The sequence below is a fragment of the Paramisgurnus dabryanus genome, chromosome 1, assembly GCF_030506205.2.
Source record: "Paramisgurnus dabryanus chromosome 1, PD_genome_1.1, whole genome shotgun sequence".
NCBI lineage: Eukaryota > Metazoa > Chordata > Actinopteri > Cypriniformes > Cobitidae > Paramisgurnus > Paramisgurnus dabryanus.
Window position 1 is genome coordinate 27,864,430 of NC_133337.1, and position 18,675 is coordinate 27,883,104.

Below are 18,675 nucleotides of genomic sequence, written 5' to 3' on the forward strand. Positions count from 1 at the left end.
ACTTTTTTAGCATACTAGGATCTCACTTCATTAGAAGTGTGACTTCTGTACACTTTATACAGTACACTATAAAATAAGTGTATTTTTAGTTGCATATCAGAGTACTTTCATAAAATACGTTAGAATAATAAAATGTAGGCTATACACTGCATGAAAAGAGCTGTATCCAGACAAATACGGATGGGAAATCCCTGCTAAACTTTAGGTTTGCCAGATAAATGAGGCAGAGTGCTTGGAAACGTAATACTCAGAAGTAAACTCGTGAAACATCCAGAAACCTTGTGTATATGGATGTATACTGGTGGAAGTTTCTAGGAATCCTCACAGCTGGTTGTAAGGAGTGCTGGTTGTGAGGTGTGAAGGGTTAATGACAGAGTTGCTGTCTCTGTTTTCAAAGCTGGGTGGGGGGTTCAAGGCAGCACATAACATAAAAACATTATATATCTACAAGTGTGTTTACTAAATACATGTATTATTATGCTAATGTAATTTAATTGATAAAGGTTTTTTTTATTTAAGAAAATCTGAGCATCACTCAAAATAACTGTCAACATGTTTGTCAACTAAACATGTTTTGTAAACGTTATACATTTTATAAAAATATTTAATATTTTTATTATTGATAAAGTATAAAGAACAAATCAGTGTGAAAACGCAGATTATAAAAAGTACATAAAGTGCCAGCAGAGGATCCAAAATAATGAAAAAAAAAAAAACATCCAATGCAACTTGGAAATTGTAGTCAAAATACATCTACAGCAGCATGCTAAAGCAGTACCAACGCCAGGGCAAAAGACTCAAATTCCCAGAATGCACCTGCACCCACCCATTCATTCCCACCAATCAGGATCAACGGCATTTTTCAAACCGCTACTGACTCGTTTTCATGCTAAACAGTACGGCTGAGGTAAGTTTGACTTTCATTCCTTTACATCGCGCAGATCTGTTCCATATTTGTTCCTATTTTGTTCTTCACTGTGATTATTTTTGTCTTTATGCGAGAAGTGTTTTAATTTAAAGCACACACAGGAAACATTAAGAGTAAGTTATACACTGTACACAGTAACGTTAGGAACTTGAACATGCGGTTTTTCAGTGAGCAAAGTAACATGCAAAATGCCTGATAAACGAATCAATTCGATGTTTAAAACTTTAAAAATAAAACGGCAAGATTACTTGTGTTGGAGATGTTCAGCTAACTGTAGCAAATGGCTCTTTCTGCTATTTTAAACGATAACCTTAGACGATTTCTGTTGTTTAAAAGCTCATTGCTGTAGGTAAGTTCTGATAGATGCTGCTTATTTTGCAAGCCTGTTTTAATAGCTTTATTCTGTTTAGTAACCAAGCCAGCTTCACTTTAAGTTTAAGATAAACTAACGTTAGATGTTGTTGTAAAGAAGCTTGGAGTCAAAATATATTTTAAAGTTGTATGATTGTCTTCTTTTTTAATATGATGTCTATCCATGTTTGTGTTTACAGAGGTCATGTACCATGTGGTCGACCTTGCTGACGCTGAAGAGGTTTCTGTGTAAAAATGATGTAAGTTAAGTTTAATCTTTTAATTATGTTGGCTTGACAAAGCCAACATACTGTTGTTGTATCTAAACTTATTATTATTATTAGTGGTGCTTGCATTTATGCAAGGCATCACTATTATTATTGCTCATACTTATTATTATTATTATTATTATATCTTATTATTCTTATGTCTGCACACTTTTTCGGCGCGTAACTCGTCCCACACGGTTTGTCGTAGACCCATAAATTAGGGCTCAAATCGACCGGCTTATTGAGGAGAGGTGTGCTATGACTTTTATAAGCGATCGGGTGCAGGATTTCCGAAAGGGGGGCGAAAAACCACCCAAAAAATCCCATTGACTTAACATTGCGCCCAAATTTGACGAGTCATAGCTCCGCTCGAGGATTTTGTAGAAACATGTGGGTTACAACATTTGAAGAGGGTGGTAGGCTCTGTAAGAACATGGATCACAATGGGGTGTAAGTTGTACCCCTGGGGTGTAAGAGGTGCCCAAAAGTGCCCCAATGAAAAGTCAATGGGGCAAAATCCCATAGACTTACCATTGCAAAAATGTTGACGGGTCATAGGTCCGAGCCAGGATTTCATAGAAACATGTGGGTTACTAAATTTGAAGAGGGTGCTAGACTCTGTCAGGACGTCCCCCACAATGGGGTGTAAGGTTACCATAGCAACCATTTTGGGCACCCTAGCAACCTATACCATAGACTGCCATTATAAAATGCCCGGATGGATATCTTTGCACCACAGTGTCATAGAGACATGGGGGTGGGCTCATTTTACTCAGGCATCCAATCAGTCTCTCAGGATCCTTACAGACTTACTAAGCCACGCCCCTAGCAACCAAATTTGAGCACCCTAGCAACCGAATAAACAAAGCCTTATATCTCCGCATCAGAACATCGTAGAGACACGGGGGTTGGACCATTTTACTTGTGACTCGGAGTGTAATCACTGGGCACATCATTGGCCACTCCCAAGCCACGCCCCTAGCAACCAAATACAGTACCCTAGCAACAGAGTAAACAAAGCCTTATATCTCCGCATCAGAACATCGTAGAGACACGGGGATTGGACCGTTTTACTTGTGACTCGGAGTGTAATCACTGGGCACATAATTGGCCACTCCCAAGCCACGCCCCTAGCAACCAAATACAGTACCCTAGCAACAGAGTAAACAAAGCCTTATATCTCCACATCAGAACATCGTAGAGACATGGGGGTTGGACCGTTTGACTCATGACTCGGACGGTAATCACTAGTGGATGCCATTTTTTTCCCTAGCAACCAAATACAGTACCCTAGCAACAGAGTAAACAAAGCCTTATATCTCCGCATCAGAACATCGTAGAGACATGGGGTTTGGACCGTTTGACTCGTGACTCGGAGGGTAATCACTAGTGGATGCCATTTTTTTCCCTAGAAACCAAATACAGTACCCTAGCAACAGAGTAAACAAAGCCTTATATCTCCGCATCAAAACATCGTAGAGACATGGGGTTTGGACCGTTTGACTCGTGACTCGGAGGGTAATCACTAGTGGATGCCATTTTTTTCCCTAGCAACCAAATACAGTACCCTAGCAACAGAGTAAACAAAGCCTTATATCTCCGCATCAGAACATCGTAGAGACACGGGGGTTGGACCGTTTGACTCATGACCCGAAGGGTAATCACTAGTGGATGCAATTTTTTTCCCTAGCAACCAAATACAGTACCCTAGCAACAGAGTAAACAAAGCCTTATATCTCCGCATCAGAACATCGTAGAGACACGGGGTTTGGACCGTTTGACTCGTGACTCGGAGGGTAATCACTAGTGGATGCCATTTTTTCCCCTAGCAACCAAATATAGTACCCTAGCAACAGAGTAAACAAAGCCTTATATCTCCGCATCAGAACATCGTAGAGACACGGGGTTTGGACCGTTTGACTCGTGACTCGGAGGGTAATCACTAGTGGGTGCCATTTTTTCCCCTAGCAACCAAATACAGTACCCTAGCAACAGAGTAAACAAAGCCTTATATCTCCGCATCAGAACATCGTAGAGACATGGGGTTTGGACCGTTTGACTCGTGACTCGGAGGGTAATCACTAGTGGATGCCATTTTTTTCCTTAGCAACCAAATACAGTACCCTAGCAACAGAGTAAACAAAGCCTTATATCTCCGCATCAGAACATCGTAGAGACACGGGGGTTGGACCGTTTGACTCATGACCCGGAGGGTAATCACTAGTGGATAAATTTTTTTCCCTAGCAACCAAATACAGTACCCTAGCAACAGAGTAAACAAAGCCTTATATCTCCGCATCAGAACATCGTAGAGACACGGGGGTTGGACCGTTTGACTCGTGACTCGGAGTGTAATCACTAGTGGATGCCATTTTTTTCCCTAGCAACCAAATACAGTACCCTAGCAACAAAGTAAACAAAGCCTTATATCTCCGCATCAGAACATCGTAGAGACACGGGGGTTGGACCGTTTGACTCATGACCCGAAGGGTAATCACTAGTGGATGCAATTTTTTTCCCTAGCAACCAAATACAGTACCCTAGCAACAGAGTAAACAAAGCCTTATATCTCCGCATCAGAACATCGTAGAGACACGGGGTTTGGACCGTTTGACTCGTGACTCGGAGGGTAATCACTAGTGGATGCCATTTTTTCCCCTAGCAACCAAATATAGTACCCTAGCAACAGAGTAAACAAAGCCTTATATCTCCGCATCAGAACATCGTAGAGACACGGGGTTTGGACCGTTTGACTCGTGACTCGGAGGGTAATCACTAGTGGGTGCCATTTTTTCCCCTAGCAACCAAATACAGTACCCTAGCAACAGAGTAAACAAAGCCTTATATCTCCGCATCAGAACATCGTAGAGACATGGGGTTTGGACCGTTTGACTCGTGACTCGGAGGGTAATCACTAGTGGATAAATTTTTTTCCCTAGCAACCAAATACAGTACCCTAGCAACAGAGTAAACAAAGCCTTATATCTCCGCATCAGAACATCGTAGAGACACGGGGGTTGAACCGTTTGACTCGTGACTCGGAGTGTAATCATTATGGGATGCCAATTTTTTCCCTAGCAACCAAATACAGTACCCTAACAACAGAGTAAACAAAGCCTTATATCTCCGCATCAGAACATCGTAGAGACACGGGGGTTGGACCGTTTGACTCGTGACTCAGAGTGTAATCATTATGGGATGCCAATTTTTTCCCTAGCAACCAAATACAGTACCCTAGCAACAGAGTAACAAAGCCTTATATCTCCGCATCAGAACATCGTAGAGACATGGGGGTTGGACCGTTTGACTCGTGACTCGGAGTGTAATCATTATGGGATGCCATTTTTTCCCTAGCAACCAAATACAGTACCCTAGCAACAGAGTAAACAAAGCCTTATATCTCCGCATCAGAACATCGTAGAGACACGGGGGTTGGACCGTTTGACTCGTGACTCAGAGTGTAATCATTATGGGATGCCAATTTTTTCCCTAGCAACCAAATACAGTACCCTAGCAACAGAGTAACAAAGCCTTATATCTCCACATCAGAACATCGTAGAGACATGGGGGTTGGACCGTTTGACTCATGACTCGGAGTGTAATCATTATGGGATGCCATTTTTTCCCTAGCAACCAAATACAGTACCCTAGCAACAGAGTAAACAAAGCCTTATATCTCCGCATCAGAACATCGTAGAGACACAGGGGTTGGACCGTTTGACTCGTGACTCGGAGTGAAATCATTATGGGATGCCAATTTTTTCCCTAGCAACCAAATACAGTACTCTAGCAACAGAGTAAACAAAGCCTTATATCTCCGCATCAGAACATCGTAGAGACACGGGGGTTGGACCATTTTACTTTTGGGTTGGAGTATAATCATATATTGTCCCGGGAATTTTGCCACGGCAAGCACCACTTCACATTTTCTTCAGGAAATGTACCTATCTAGTTATTATTCTTATGCTCCCCCACTTTTTCTGACTGTAACTCCTCCTAGAGCTTTCAAGCTACACCCACAAAACTTTACAAAACTTTTAAGACTGGTCCGTAGATTTATGCTATGACTTTTCTAACTGATGGGACCTTCCGAATTCCTAAACGGGGGGCTCAAACACCCCAAAATTTCCATTGACTTAACATTGAGACAAACTTTGACGAGTCATAGCTGCGAGTGAGAAACTTGTAGAAACTTGTGGGTTACCACATTTAAGGAGGCTGACAGGCTCTGTAAGAACATACATCACAATGGGGTGTAAGCTGTACCCCTGGGGTGTAAGAGGCCCCCAAAATTTCCCATTGACTTATAATGGGGCAGGAAACATGCCCATATAAAGGAATAAAAGCGTCCCAGATGGAATATCTTCACTTAAGAGTGTCGTAGAGACATGGGGGTTGGACCGTTTTACTTGTGGCTTGAAGGTTGATCATTATGGGATGCCAATTTTCTCCCTAGCAACCAAACTTAGTACCCTAGCAACGGAATAAACAAAGCCTTATTTCTTCGCTTCAGAACATCTTAGAGACACGGGGGTTGGACCGTTTTACTTGTGGCTTGAAGGTTGATTATTATGGGATGCCAATTTCCTCCCTAGCAACCAAACTTAGTACCCTAGCAACGGAATAAACAAAGCCTTATATCTCAGCATCAGAACATTGTAGAGACACAGGGGTTGGACCGTTTTACTTGTGGCTTTAAGTGTGATCATTATGGGATGCCATTTTTCTCCCTAGCAACCAAACTTAGTACCCTAGCAACGGAATAAACAAAGCCTTATATCTCCGCTTCAGAACATCATAGAGACACGGGGGTTGGACCGTTTTACTTGTGGCTTGAAGGTTGATCATTATGGGATGCCAATTTTCTCCCTAGCAACCAAACTTAGTACCCTAGCAACGGAATAAACAAAGCCTTATATCTCCGCTTCAGAACATCATAGAGACACGGGGGTTGGACTGTTTTACTTGTGGCATGAAGGTTGATCATTATGGGATGCCAATTTTCTCCCTAGCAACCAAACGTAGTACCCTAGCAACGGAATAAACAATGCCTTATATCTCCGCTTCAGAACATCATAGAGACACGGGGGTTGGACCGTTTTACTTGTGGCTTGAAGGTTGATCATTATGGGATGCCAATTTTCTCCCTAGCAACCAAACTTAGTACCCTAGCAACGGAATAAACAAAGCCTTATATCTCCGCTTCAGAACATCATAGAGACACGGGGGTTGGACTGTTTTACTTGTGGCATGAAGGTTGATCATTATGGGATGCCAATTTTCTCCCTAGCAACCAAACGTAGTACCCTAGCAACGGAATAAACAATGCCTTATATCTCCGCTTCAGAACATCATAGAGACATGGGGGTTGGACCGTTTTACTTGTGGCTTGAAGGTTGATCATTATGGGATGCCATTTTTCTCCCTAGCAACCAAACTTAGTACCCTAGCAACGGAATAAACAAAGCCTTATATCTCCGCTTCAGAACATCATAGAGACACGGGGGTTGGACCGTTTTACTTGTGGCTTGAAGGTTGATCATTATGGGATGCCAATTTTCTCCCTAGCAACCAAACTTAGTACCCTAGCAACGGAATAAACAAAGCCTTATATCTCCGCATCAGAACATCATAGAGACACGGGGGTTGGACCGTTTTACTTGTGGCTTGAAGTGTAATCATTATGGGATGCCGATTTTCTCCCTAGCAACCAAACTTAGTACCCTAGCAACAGAACAAACAAAGCCTTACATCTCCGCATCAGAACATCATAGAGACATGGGGGTTGGACCGTTTTACTTGTGGCTTGAAGGTTGATCATTATGGGATGCCAATTTTCTGCCTAGCAACCAAACTTAGTACCCTAGCAACGGAACAAACAAAGCCTTATATCTCCGCATCAGAACATCATAGAGACATGGGGGTTGGGTCTTTAAACATATTAGCTTTATGCTGACTTTATCCTAAATCATGTTAGCTTCATGCTAAATCAGGCTAGCTTTATGCTAAATTATGTTAGCTTTATTTTAAAAAGCTTCATACTTAAGCATACTAACAACAAGATAGCCTACTAAACCAAACTTCTGTCAAACTTCTGTCAAACTGTCTTAAACGTTCAGACCAGGCTTTGTCAAGCCAACATAAAGTTTGTCCTCAAACTTTAATATCTAGTTTAATATTGTTTTAATTCATGCCCATGTCATGCTGGCTACCAGTCAAATATCACATACAATTAAAAATACTATTAATCACCAATAAAACCTTAAAAGGCCCAGCACCTTCGTATCTTAGAGAATTAATATCAGAATACAATCCAACACGTACACTGCGGTCGCAAAATTCTGGTCTCTTAATTTTCCCTAGAATATCAAAAGTGTCTAAGCTCTGAAATGATTTGCCAACTGGTATCTGTGAATCAGACACAGTCAATCACTTTAAATCTAAAGGGACACTTCACCCATTTGTATTAAGCTTTGTATCTTTAGAACCCCAGTCATGTTTTTGAATGGTCATGCATCATTTCCTGAGACAGGAGAAATACAGATTTCAGTGTTGCACTTCCTTCTTTCAATGATGTAAAAAATTAAAATTTTGCATCATTGAAAGAAGGAAGTCCAATATCTTTGTTGAGGTGGTGAGACTACAAACACCCCTTTTTTAGTCAAATAGGCACCAAATTCGAAATGTATGTTACATTTCCACTACAAATATGAGACACTTTCAATAAAGATTAATGTTTCTACAGGTGAAATGCTCCATTAAAGGATAATTCTGGTATTTAACACTTTGAGTCTTATTTCTGGTTTGTTTTGGATGAATTACAGTGATGGACACTGTAATTTTGACAATGGGTCGTGTCTTTTTTTGACTCGTTTAGAAGCGTCTCTTCACTGCTTCAGAGTGGAAGTCAAGGGTCATGCACAAACATGTCATTAAACAACACTTAACCTTCATTTTCAAAACTGTCCCTTACGAATATTAACCATGGTTTTATTGTGGTAAAAGTGTAGTAACCATGTTTTTTTTTGGTCAATTGATTACTATGAGCAAAACCATGGTTTTACTACACTAACCATGGTTTAACTATGGTTTTTGAAAACCATGGTTGTCAAAACCATTGTTATTTTGTGGTAGCTATGGTTTTACTACAGTAACCATGTTTTTTTTGGTCTTAATTGTAGTAAAACCATGGTTAATTTTCGTAAGGGGTGCTACTCACCGAGTGGTTCTTGGTGTTCGTTGATGATTAAAAACAAGTAGTGTAGCGAAATACAGTTTCTGTGGTGTTTTATTTGGCATTTTGTAAAATTCCATTGACTTCTCTTGGAAGACTCATTGCTCGCTGATATATCACTCTGCCGCCGGAAATGGAAAAGGGTCTGTTTACATCTGGTTGTAGTTTTTTCGCTCGGTTTCTCTCAAAAGGCTAGCATGAGCAGAGCAACTGTGCCCTCGGAGTAGGGCACAAATTTTTCCCATATTTGATGGCTCAGTGACCAGCCTTAGGTTTGAATTTGAGCTCGATTGTGACTGTCTATACGCTAGACACCAAGTTCCGTTCAGCATCCTTGTTAGGCAAAGTGGTTGTCGCCATCAAGTGGTCAAGAGTGTGCTAACGCTTCAGACTCAAATATAGAGCGGAAGTATATACGTGGTTGTGAGGTGTCTGAAAAAATAGATCCACTATAGCAAATAACACGGATTGAAATCATACATTGCTCTGATATATTTGTTTTTAATCATCAACGAACACCACAAACCACTCTGTGAGTAGCACAGTTTTGAAAATGAACGTTAAGTGTTGTTTTAATGACATGTTTGTGCATGGCCCTTGGCTTCCATTCTGAAGCAGTCAAGAGACGCTTCTAAACAAGTTAAAAAGTCAAGACACGACCCATTGTCAAAATTTCAGTGACCATCACTGTAGTTCATCCAAAACAAACCAGAAATGAGACTCAAAGTGTTTAATACCGGAATTATTCTTTAAGACTTTTTTTCTTTAACAAAGCATTCACATAATTTGTCTAGTAAATTATACTTATCTCGCAAAAGTTAGCTTGTACGGAACAAAGCATTCACATAACTCGTCTGGGTAATTTACTAATGCCGCAATAGCTAGCCTGTCTGGAACCGAGCAGATATTAAAACACAACACTGTGTGACACTGCATTACATGTGAATGGCCCCTACGCTAATAGGATTTTGTTTCTCTCTCCCTGTCTCGTCCTCAAACCCGAGGACATTGAGACAAACAGACCAGTTCTGGCTGCCGTGGAGGTCAACACACCACTGATCTACTGGCTGCCCTTCAACGTGATGCCCAGCCGATGCCTGACCACCGACGGAACTAGGGCTGCACGATAAGTCGCATGTGTTTGTCAGGCGCATCTCCTCAGTAATGCCGGTTCCTTGATTAGTATTAAATCGCCATCAGCTGTTTTCAGATGTAGCAGCTTTAACTACACAGAGCCGTAGTTCACTGACAATCGGGGCAATTTCGCATTAATTATCGCGGACGTATCGGCTGCGATATGTGTGCGATATGGCCCAGCTTGTCAGGGAACTACGGCTCTGTAGTTAAAGCTGCTCCATCTGAAAACAGCTGATGGCGATTTAATACTAATCAAGGAACCGGCATTACTGAGGAGATGCGCCTGACAAACACATGCGATTTATCGTGCAGCCCTAGACGGAACCCGTTAAATCTCCTTATCCGTTTACATCCCATATATATATATGTGTATATCTTTTCCTCCTAGGACTTTTTGTTCCTCCCTGAGGTTTTTCTCCTAGGGTTTTTTTAACCCCGGGGAGTCAAGCAACATTGGCTTAACTTAGCACCCTCTTGTATACGAGACATTATTAATTTGCTCAGTTGTAAAGTTTATTCATAGCCGCTGTATTTTGCTACTTATATTGTCTGTCGATTTTTCTGTTTCCCCTGCTTCTTTTAATGTAAAGCTGCTTTGAAACAACTACAAATTGTGAAAAGCGCTATATAAATAAAATTGAAATGTCTCTTTCCTGTTTTACAGATGCAGTGAGGGAGTGATTCCCCAACATCGAGGTGGCAGAGATCCGGGACCTTCTACGGAGGAAGTGCAACAATGCCAGTTACAAGGCCTCCAGTAGTTCAAATCAGAGCTAGATGTCCATATAGTACAAGTTGTTCGCAATTGTTCTCTTCCCGGCATTTCAAAGAAAGTCGACTGTTTAAGGTTCCCCATTTTGCCAATATCTGTTTTGTGTGTTACTTTTGTGTCATTAATAAAGATCCTTTTTTGAAATGCAGTTTGTAATCTGTTTGTGTGCATTTGAACTGAATTGTTATATTATACACTTGTAGTGTAACAGCAATATTCATGCTTAAGTATAACAAAATGGGGATAAAAGTACAAATTAAATATACTTAAAATATAAAAAATACACTATAATAATATTGCACTGAAAGTACGTGTCTATGATGTTTAGGTTATAATTGAAATTCACTTTAAAAACATTATTATTGTCATAGTGGGACACTTTAAAAGCACTAAAAATAGTTAGGAAGTGCATTTGTAGAGCACTTGAAATATTACAGAGGCATACTAAATTAACATAGTTTATACTAATTATAAGTATGATAGCAGTATGCACAAAATGTACTTAAACACAACTATAATTTGTGCTGCAATGGCTTTTTAAGTGTATTTCCATTAAAATTGCAATACAATGCAATTGTACTGTACGTGTGCTTAATTACTCATAAATCTTGATTTTCAGGAGTGTATTTTAGTGCACTTGAAGTTTAAAAAAAGTTGTTCCATTTTAGCATACTATTTACACTTGAAGTGTAATCAAATAGGTGTTAAGTTGAAGTTAATACATAATTGAGTACACTTAACTATACTTGGATTTGACGAAAATAGTACAAAATCTAGAAAATATACTTAGTACACTTTTTTAAAGTATATTTTTAATAGAATTTTTTTTCACCTGGGTCATGGCAGAAAACATGTCATTTCCTGCTGCATCTAGGTGGCGCTATGACTGAAGCTGAATTTTGGCATGGAAATGTGTACAGGCCAAGACCATTATCAAACATGTGAAGCGTGGGGCAGATTGAACATTGTATGCCTGAGTTAGAACAACATCCTGTTTCATGGCGAAAACGTTGAAATTTGTCAGGCCGCCATGGACACACCCTCCAATGAAAAGTCAAAAGCTCCGCAATTTAACATCGCAGCGGCCTTTAGATGATACTGACCAAATATGATGATGATCGGATTAAATCTCTATGAGGAGTTTGTTAAAGTACGAAGCCTGGAAATGCCAAAATTTGCACAGAAATCACAGCGAAAATTCTAAATGGCCGACTTCCTGTGGGGTTTAGAGCTTGGTTCCAAGGGACTTTTTTGTAGATCTTGAGGTGATACATGACCCTACTAAATTACGTATCTGTACGTTTTTCGTAGCGGGAGGGTTGTTCTTTTGAATAGCCAAAATCCCGTGACAGGGCTACACGTCTATATTCAGAAATTCAAGTCTCTTTGTTTCTGCAATTTAAAAGACAAAACAGGCAATTCTATGCTTTCGTTATTTTAAAATTTATTTTAATATTACTTTGTTTTTATTTAATTTATAGATTATTTAGTGTTATCTGATTAAACTATTTGTGGCTTGTGTTTTATTCCCCTGCGCATTTAGGCATTTTGCACCCATGTTCTGCACCTTATTGATTCTGACTTCATTTTGTTTTTATTTTTTATTAATTATAAAGGTAAATTCTGATCTAATTTAAGTTCTGTAAGTTTTGGATTGCTTTCCGTTGTGTCGATGTTACGCTGTTGCATGCTGTCACATTCAATTTAGCCGAACGCGCTATAGGTGTTCTGCGTGATAGGCGTTCATCAAACTAAACATCAAAAAACAGATATATAATAGATTCTATTAAGTATAAGTTTTTAAATGTATTTAAAAAGGTTGCTTAACTTGTCAAAAGTTGAGCTACAAAACAGGTAAGCCGTTTTTTTTTCGGTGATGACACCGAATATAAATATCTCTACCGAATCTGACAAAATTTTCTCTCTTGTGATTTAATAATATGGTCGGCATTGTAAGAAGACCCATGAGACGCAGGAAATATCCGAGTTTGATGAGAGTCAAACAGGTAAAATAATAAAAGTTAAATAATCTAGTTTTAAAATAATAAAGTTAAGGTGAGTGGGTTGAGATGTGTTTAGGTATCAGTGGGTAAGATTTGTCACCTCGTAACAGTATTATAGTAAACTACGCCCCTGTGTTTTAATCTGGTTTGAATTTGAGTTCAAAAGGATATGAAGAAGGTTTTTATTTATTTATTTATTTATTTATTTATTAGATCTGATGAATGTTGTTTGTGATGTAGGGGTTTTTCAGTATTGGGTTCAGTAAGAATAATTTCTTTAAAGTTCAGGGAAATCAAACTGTTTATGATTCAAAACATGCACAGTGAAGATTCTTCATATAGTCACATGACAACGTTTACTGACGATTTGATTGACAGTTCTGTCATCTAGAGGATAAATTAAGTATTACAATATTGATTGGGCAGAATTGCTGCTACATGTACTGTATTAAATAGTTTATTTACTAATTGTGTACATTTGTATTAAGACTGTTGTGTTTATTTCTAAATTTAACAACAAATATTTATTTACACTGATGATTATTTTGTACTATATTTCTTCGTTTTTAAATGTATGTACTGACTTTTTTAAAGTAACCAAACTTGATCTTCATAATAAATCCCCAAAGAATATTTTCTTATAAATGTTTAATTAATTTAATGAAAGCATATCTGTTTGTGTGTTTATATTAAAGTGTATGAGTGTGTTTGAAGTGATCATAAAGTTTCCTGTACATCTGCACACAACAGGATTTGATGCTGAATAGATACTGAAGTGTTTCATTTATTTGATGTACATTTATCTTCACTCTTGCAGGTGTTTGTCTCCTCTGAACATGGAGGGAGGAGCATCGTTCATCAGCGCTGACGTTCTGCTGATATATATGGAGAAAATCAAAAATATCTCTTCTGATTTGTCACTCAAGTTGTTTGATGATTTCCTTTCTTATTTCTAATAAGGTAACAGAGAGCGTGATTGGTCTCTCTCTCTCTCTCTCTCTCTCTCTCTCTCTCTCTTTCTCTCTCTTTACATTGACTTCTCATTATTCTCTATCAGTCTGTGTGTACAGTAGAGGATTATGGAGATCTGTCTCACACTCATTTTACTCTCCTCGGTAGTAATGACCATTACTGCTGGTAAGTACACTTGGGTCTGAAACCAATTTGACATTTTAAATAATTCATGCTGTTATTTATTTTTAATACATTTGATACATATTTCTTTTAAAAAATGATGTTTTCTGGATTTGTTTCAGATTTGAATGTGAGGTTGGTGAATGGTGGCAGTCGTTGTGCTGGTAGAGTTGAGGTTCTTCATGATGGTCAGTGGGGAACAGTGTGTGGTGATTGGGGTTGGGATCTGACAGATGCTGCAGTGGTGTGTAGAGAGCTGGACTGTGGTGAGGCTGTAGATGCTCTGGGTAAGGCTCACTTTGGAGAAGGATCAGGAGAGATCTGGATGGATGGTGTGAACTGTAATGGATCAGAGACCACACTGAAGAACTGTGGATCAATTGGATGGGGTGTTTATAACTGTGGTCATGATGAAGATGCAGGAGTCATCTGCTCAGGTGAACTTCTCTTAATATTGTCCTGTTATTATATCACTAAAAATGTCCTTTAATCATACTCTAACATGAAACACAAAGCTAATAGTTTGAACAGTTTAATGCATAGATTTCTGTAGTTTTGTGTTAAATTTAATATTTTTTTAAATGGAATGAAGAAAATTAAGCATATATCTTACCATTTATTTTTTATAAACTAATAAATGTATTATTATAAATGTACTATAATGTATTAGTAAAAATGTACATAATTATTTATGTTTCAAATCATTTTTTATTTGAATTCATAGGTCACAAAGCTCCAAGACTTGTGAATGGACTTCATCTGTGCTCTGGTAGAGTCGAGCTGCTTAGTGGGAACACCTGGATGTCAGTGTGTGATGCTGTGTTTGATGATCAGGATGCAGAGGTTGTGTGTAGAGAGATGAACTGTGGGGTTCCTGTACAGCTGCTGGGTGCAGATACTTTTGGTAAAGGAGAAGGGCAGGTGTGGACACAAGAGATTCAATGTACCGGTGAAGAGTCTCATATATCTCTCTGTCCATCATCACCTTCTTTCAACGACAACTGCACACATGAGAATGATTTTGGACTGATATGTTCTGGTAATATTAAAATATTTAAGGAAATAACATGCCAGATGATAATCAATTATTGGGTTTCAATCTGCTTTACTAAAATCTTTGTTCTCTCTCCAGGTTTCTCTGACCTCAGACTGATGAACGGCTCTGATATCTGCTCTGGTCGAGTTGAGCGTCAGTATTTCAGTAAATGGGGCTCAGTGTGTGATGAGTGCATGAATATGAGAGCTGCCAATGTTCTCTGTAGAGAGCTGAATTGTGGGATTGCTGTGTCTGTTGTGGGAGTGGACTGGTTTGGAGAGGGATCTGGTGAAATCTGGGCTGATGTGTTTGATTGTCAGGGAAATTAAACAAAACTCTCAGAATGTTCAATCTCTTCATGGAGTCGAGCTGAATCCTCTCATAAACAAGATGTTGGAGTCATTTGTTCTAGTGAGTGAACTTCACTCTGTCATTAACATGAAGTTACTGTAGTGTGATCGTAATCAATCTGAAAATGTCAAATCCTTTCTCCAGATTCCTCTCTGTCTCTTCATGATGGTCGAGTGAGGTTGTCTGGAGAGAGAGAGTGTGAGGGTGAGGTGGAAGTTTACATTCATCAGGTTTGGAGGAGAGTTCTGCTGGACTCCTGGAGTCTCATTGAATCCTCTGTGGTCTGCAGACAGCTGGGCTGTGGCTCTGTGCTGAACTTCACTAACTCCTCTTCATCCAGTGATGAACACAGTTATGAGTGTGTGATGGGCTTCCAGTGCTCTGGGACTGAAGATCATCTGAGGAACTGCAGCTCTCCACAAACTCTCAACTGTAGCTCCAGACAACAGCTGGCAATCACCTGCCTTGGTCAGACTTATAATATTTGTCCAGATGATTCATTAAAATTGGTTTACATAGTCTGTTGTTAACTCTTTGTCTGATCTCAGGTCAGCTGTCCATCAGGTTGGTGGGTTCTGGTGGAGATTGTTCAGGAAGGCTGGAGGTTTTTCACAAAGGCTCATGGGGTACAGTGTGTGATGACTCCTGGGATATTAAAGATGCTCATGTGGTGTGCAGACAGCTGCAGTGTGGAGTGGCTCTCAGTAATCAGCCAGTACCAGCCTGGTTTGGTCCTGGTTCTGGACCCATATGGCTGGATGATGTGAACTGTGAGGGGAATGAGACGTCACTGTGGAGCTGCTCTTCACCAGTCTGGGGAGATCATGACTGTAAACACAAGGAGGATGTAGGAGTCGTGTGCTCAGGTTAACAATAACCTGTTGAAGTTGTTGTTATAAAATAAAAATATGTTTTGATCCGATACATTCATTGTAAAATGTTTAATTAGCACATTTAAAGTACCAGACTGTGATTGATATAAGTTGTCTTTTCAATCTAGAGTTTAAAGAGCTCAGGTTAACTGAAGGCTGTGAAGGGAATGTGGAGGTTTTCTACAATGGATCCTGGGGTAATGTTTGCTACAATCAGATGAACAGAGACACAGCGAGTCTGATCTGTCAAGAGCTGAACTGTGGAAGATCTGCCAGTGAACCCAATTATTCAGGTGGACTGAGGTCTCAGAATTGGTTGGATTTCTTTAAATGTCGATCAGATGACTCCACTTTATGGCAGTGTCCATCTTCACCCTGGGGACAGAATTACTATAGTAGAGATGAAGTGGCCAACATTATCTGCTCTGGTGAGATAGAAACCTCATAAGACTGTTATTTTAATTTTAAGTATTTTGGGTACAGTTTGTAATTGTATGTATTATCTAAAGGGTTTTTGAGAGTACATGTTGTAAGATAATTTCCTAAATAAGATAGCACCTCCCCAAAGGACACTGCATGGGGGCAAAGTGAGTGCGCGGGAAAAGCCACTCTCCACGATTCACAGTGGACTTCCCACTGAGACACATTTGGGTTTCAAAGACACACCTTTAGGGTGTCATACATTTGTATTCTTTCTCTAAAAGCAAACTGTATATGAAATGCTACATGCACAAAGAATCTAAAATCTGTATCTTATTTGTTTTCTATTGGAATGTCTCATTGCAAGTGGTTACAGGTCTCACTCATATAACAACAGAATTCAATGTTAAAGTATATGTGAAACTTCATTCAATGTTGATAGACACCTCCCTTTCTAAGCATAAACCAATCACCCACTGTATACAGATTAAGGACAGCCCTTAGTTTTACCAACAACCAATCAGCACCAAATTCCTATATGCTTTGTTCTCTGGTTATTTAAGGAGATGTGTAGAAGATTTAGACGGGACTTTCAATATCGAGAAATGCACCCCCATGATGCTGTCCTTGCACAGCATCATGTATTGTTATTTTACTTTGAGGAATCTGTAACCAGATCTTCATCTCCTTACCAGGTATGCAATGGTTTTTCGTTTGTTTCGTATTTGAATTGGAATGTAAATTGGCTTCTGAATTATGTTTTCTTACCTGGTAAATAAATTGTTACATTTGTATTCATTCTATCTTCTCTGTTTCATTAACTATTCTAAGCTACTATAAGTATTACGAGATCCTTTATCACCATAAATCTACGACCGGGGTATAAATTCATGCTAATTGTCTATACCGATGAACTTAGAGGTTCAGCCATTACTTTACTATATGTGGACTATCAGATGATAAGTCAGGACCTCTGATCAGTATCTCTACTATAATTATAGTTTTGAGTTCTGTATTAAGTTGGATATAGTTGGCTGGGTTGCATAATATTTTCTAATGATAATTAAGGGCACGCCAGCATGGGGCAGTTGCTTCAACCAATTCCTCTGGTTACACGGATAAACTAATTATTTAACCCTAACTAAGTTGTGGGTAATTGTAATGATTATTCGAGGACTATATAAGTCAGGACCTCTGGTGCGGTTAAGTTTAATTATTTAACCCTAACTAAGTTGAGGGTAATTGTAATGATTATTCGAGGGCTATATAAGTCAGGACCTCTGGTGTGGTTGAGTTTATGGTTCAGAACCCGCACAACGGCCGGTGTGGGCTGATATGATATTGGTAATCGAATGAATGAGTCCAATGTTAACATGAGTAAATAGAATGGTCAAATGTTTATCCAAATTCCAAAATTACATCAATTTGATTCATATTACAATACGTTTTATATCTTTGGAGTCAGATGATAAAGTTGCGTAATGTTAAAACCAGAAGCACCGGAAAAGACAGAATGCGCTATAAACCGGCCATACCGTTTGGATTCCGTCGTTGGGCCAAACGGATGGATGGGGTCATATTCGGACCTCTTACAAAGTGGTGATTCCCGGGACGTGATATTCAACCAGTGAGAAAATCTTATCAAAATGTACAAAGTACGACTGATTCGATCCCTGGAGAATAAGAGTCTTTTCATGGAGCTAAAGGTTTGAACTTCTTCTATTTCTTCAGCTGATGGGGTAAGTCAATCTTTTCTTTGCCTTTTAAAAATGTTTAAGGGAATGTTTTAAACATCCCACATTTATGAAATAGGTTGTAAATATACCTAATGTTAGACTGGAAATCAAATCCGGTGGGGCCTTTAAGAATGAAATGAAACCACATTAACAAAAAATGCTGTGTAACGTTATATGAAGAATGAATTGCTTTGCTCTGTTAAGATCTTTTGTTTACGTGCCTACGGACAACAAAAGATCGTCTTTCATTGGAGTTAAATCATCCAAAATTTGTTCTGATTCTCAAACAAGGAAAAGATCTAGAATCTAAATTTAAATCACCAAATTCTACACAATTGTTTTTGTTGTGACAGCAAATGCACAACCTAGAAAAGATAGCTAACAAACTTTAACAATTAAAAAATGATGTTGGATGATTTAAACTAATGCAAT

General features: G+C 39.1%; 1 protein-coding gene and 1 long non-coding RNA gene across 2 annotated transcripts in view; both read left to right on the forward strand.

Moving 5' to 3' along the window:
- Nucleotides 1-17,310, forward strand: part of LOC135778993 (scavenger receptor cysteine-rich domain-containing protein DMBT1-like) — a 33,837-nt gene extending 16,527 nt beyond the window's left edge. The window contains exons 12-16 of the mRNA XM_073812557.1: nt 13,951-14,265; nt 14,562-15,179; nt 15,360-15,701; nt 15,764-16,081; nt 16,216-17,310. Coding sequence (XP_073668658.1) covers nt 13,951-14,265; nt 14,562-15,179; nt 15,360-15,701; nt 15,764-16,081; nt 16,216-16,535 — 1,913 coding nt within the window. The 3' untranslated portion in view covers nt 16,536-17,310. The remainder of the gene's footprint in view (nt 1-13,950; nt 14,266-14,561; nt 15,180-15,359; nt 15,702-15,763; nt 16,082-16,215) is intronic.
- Nucleotides 8,492-10,839, forward strand: LOC141282037 (uncharacterized). The gene is made up of 2 exons (XR_012336553.1): nt 8,492-9,943; nt 10,584-10,839. It is a non-coding gene; the product is annotated as an uncharacterized lncRNA (long non-coding RNA).
- Nucleotides 17,311-18,675: the final 1,365 nt, after the last annotated feature.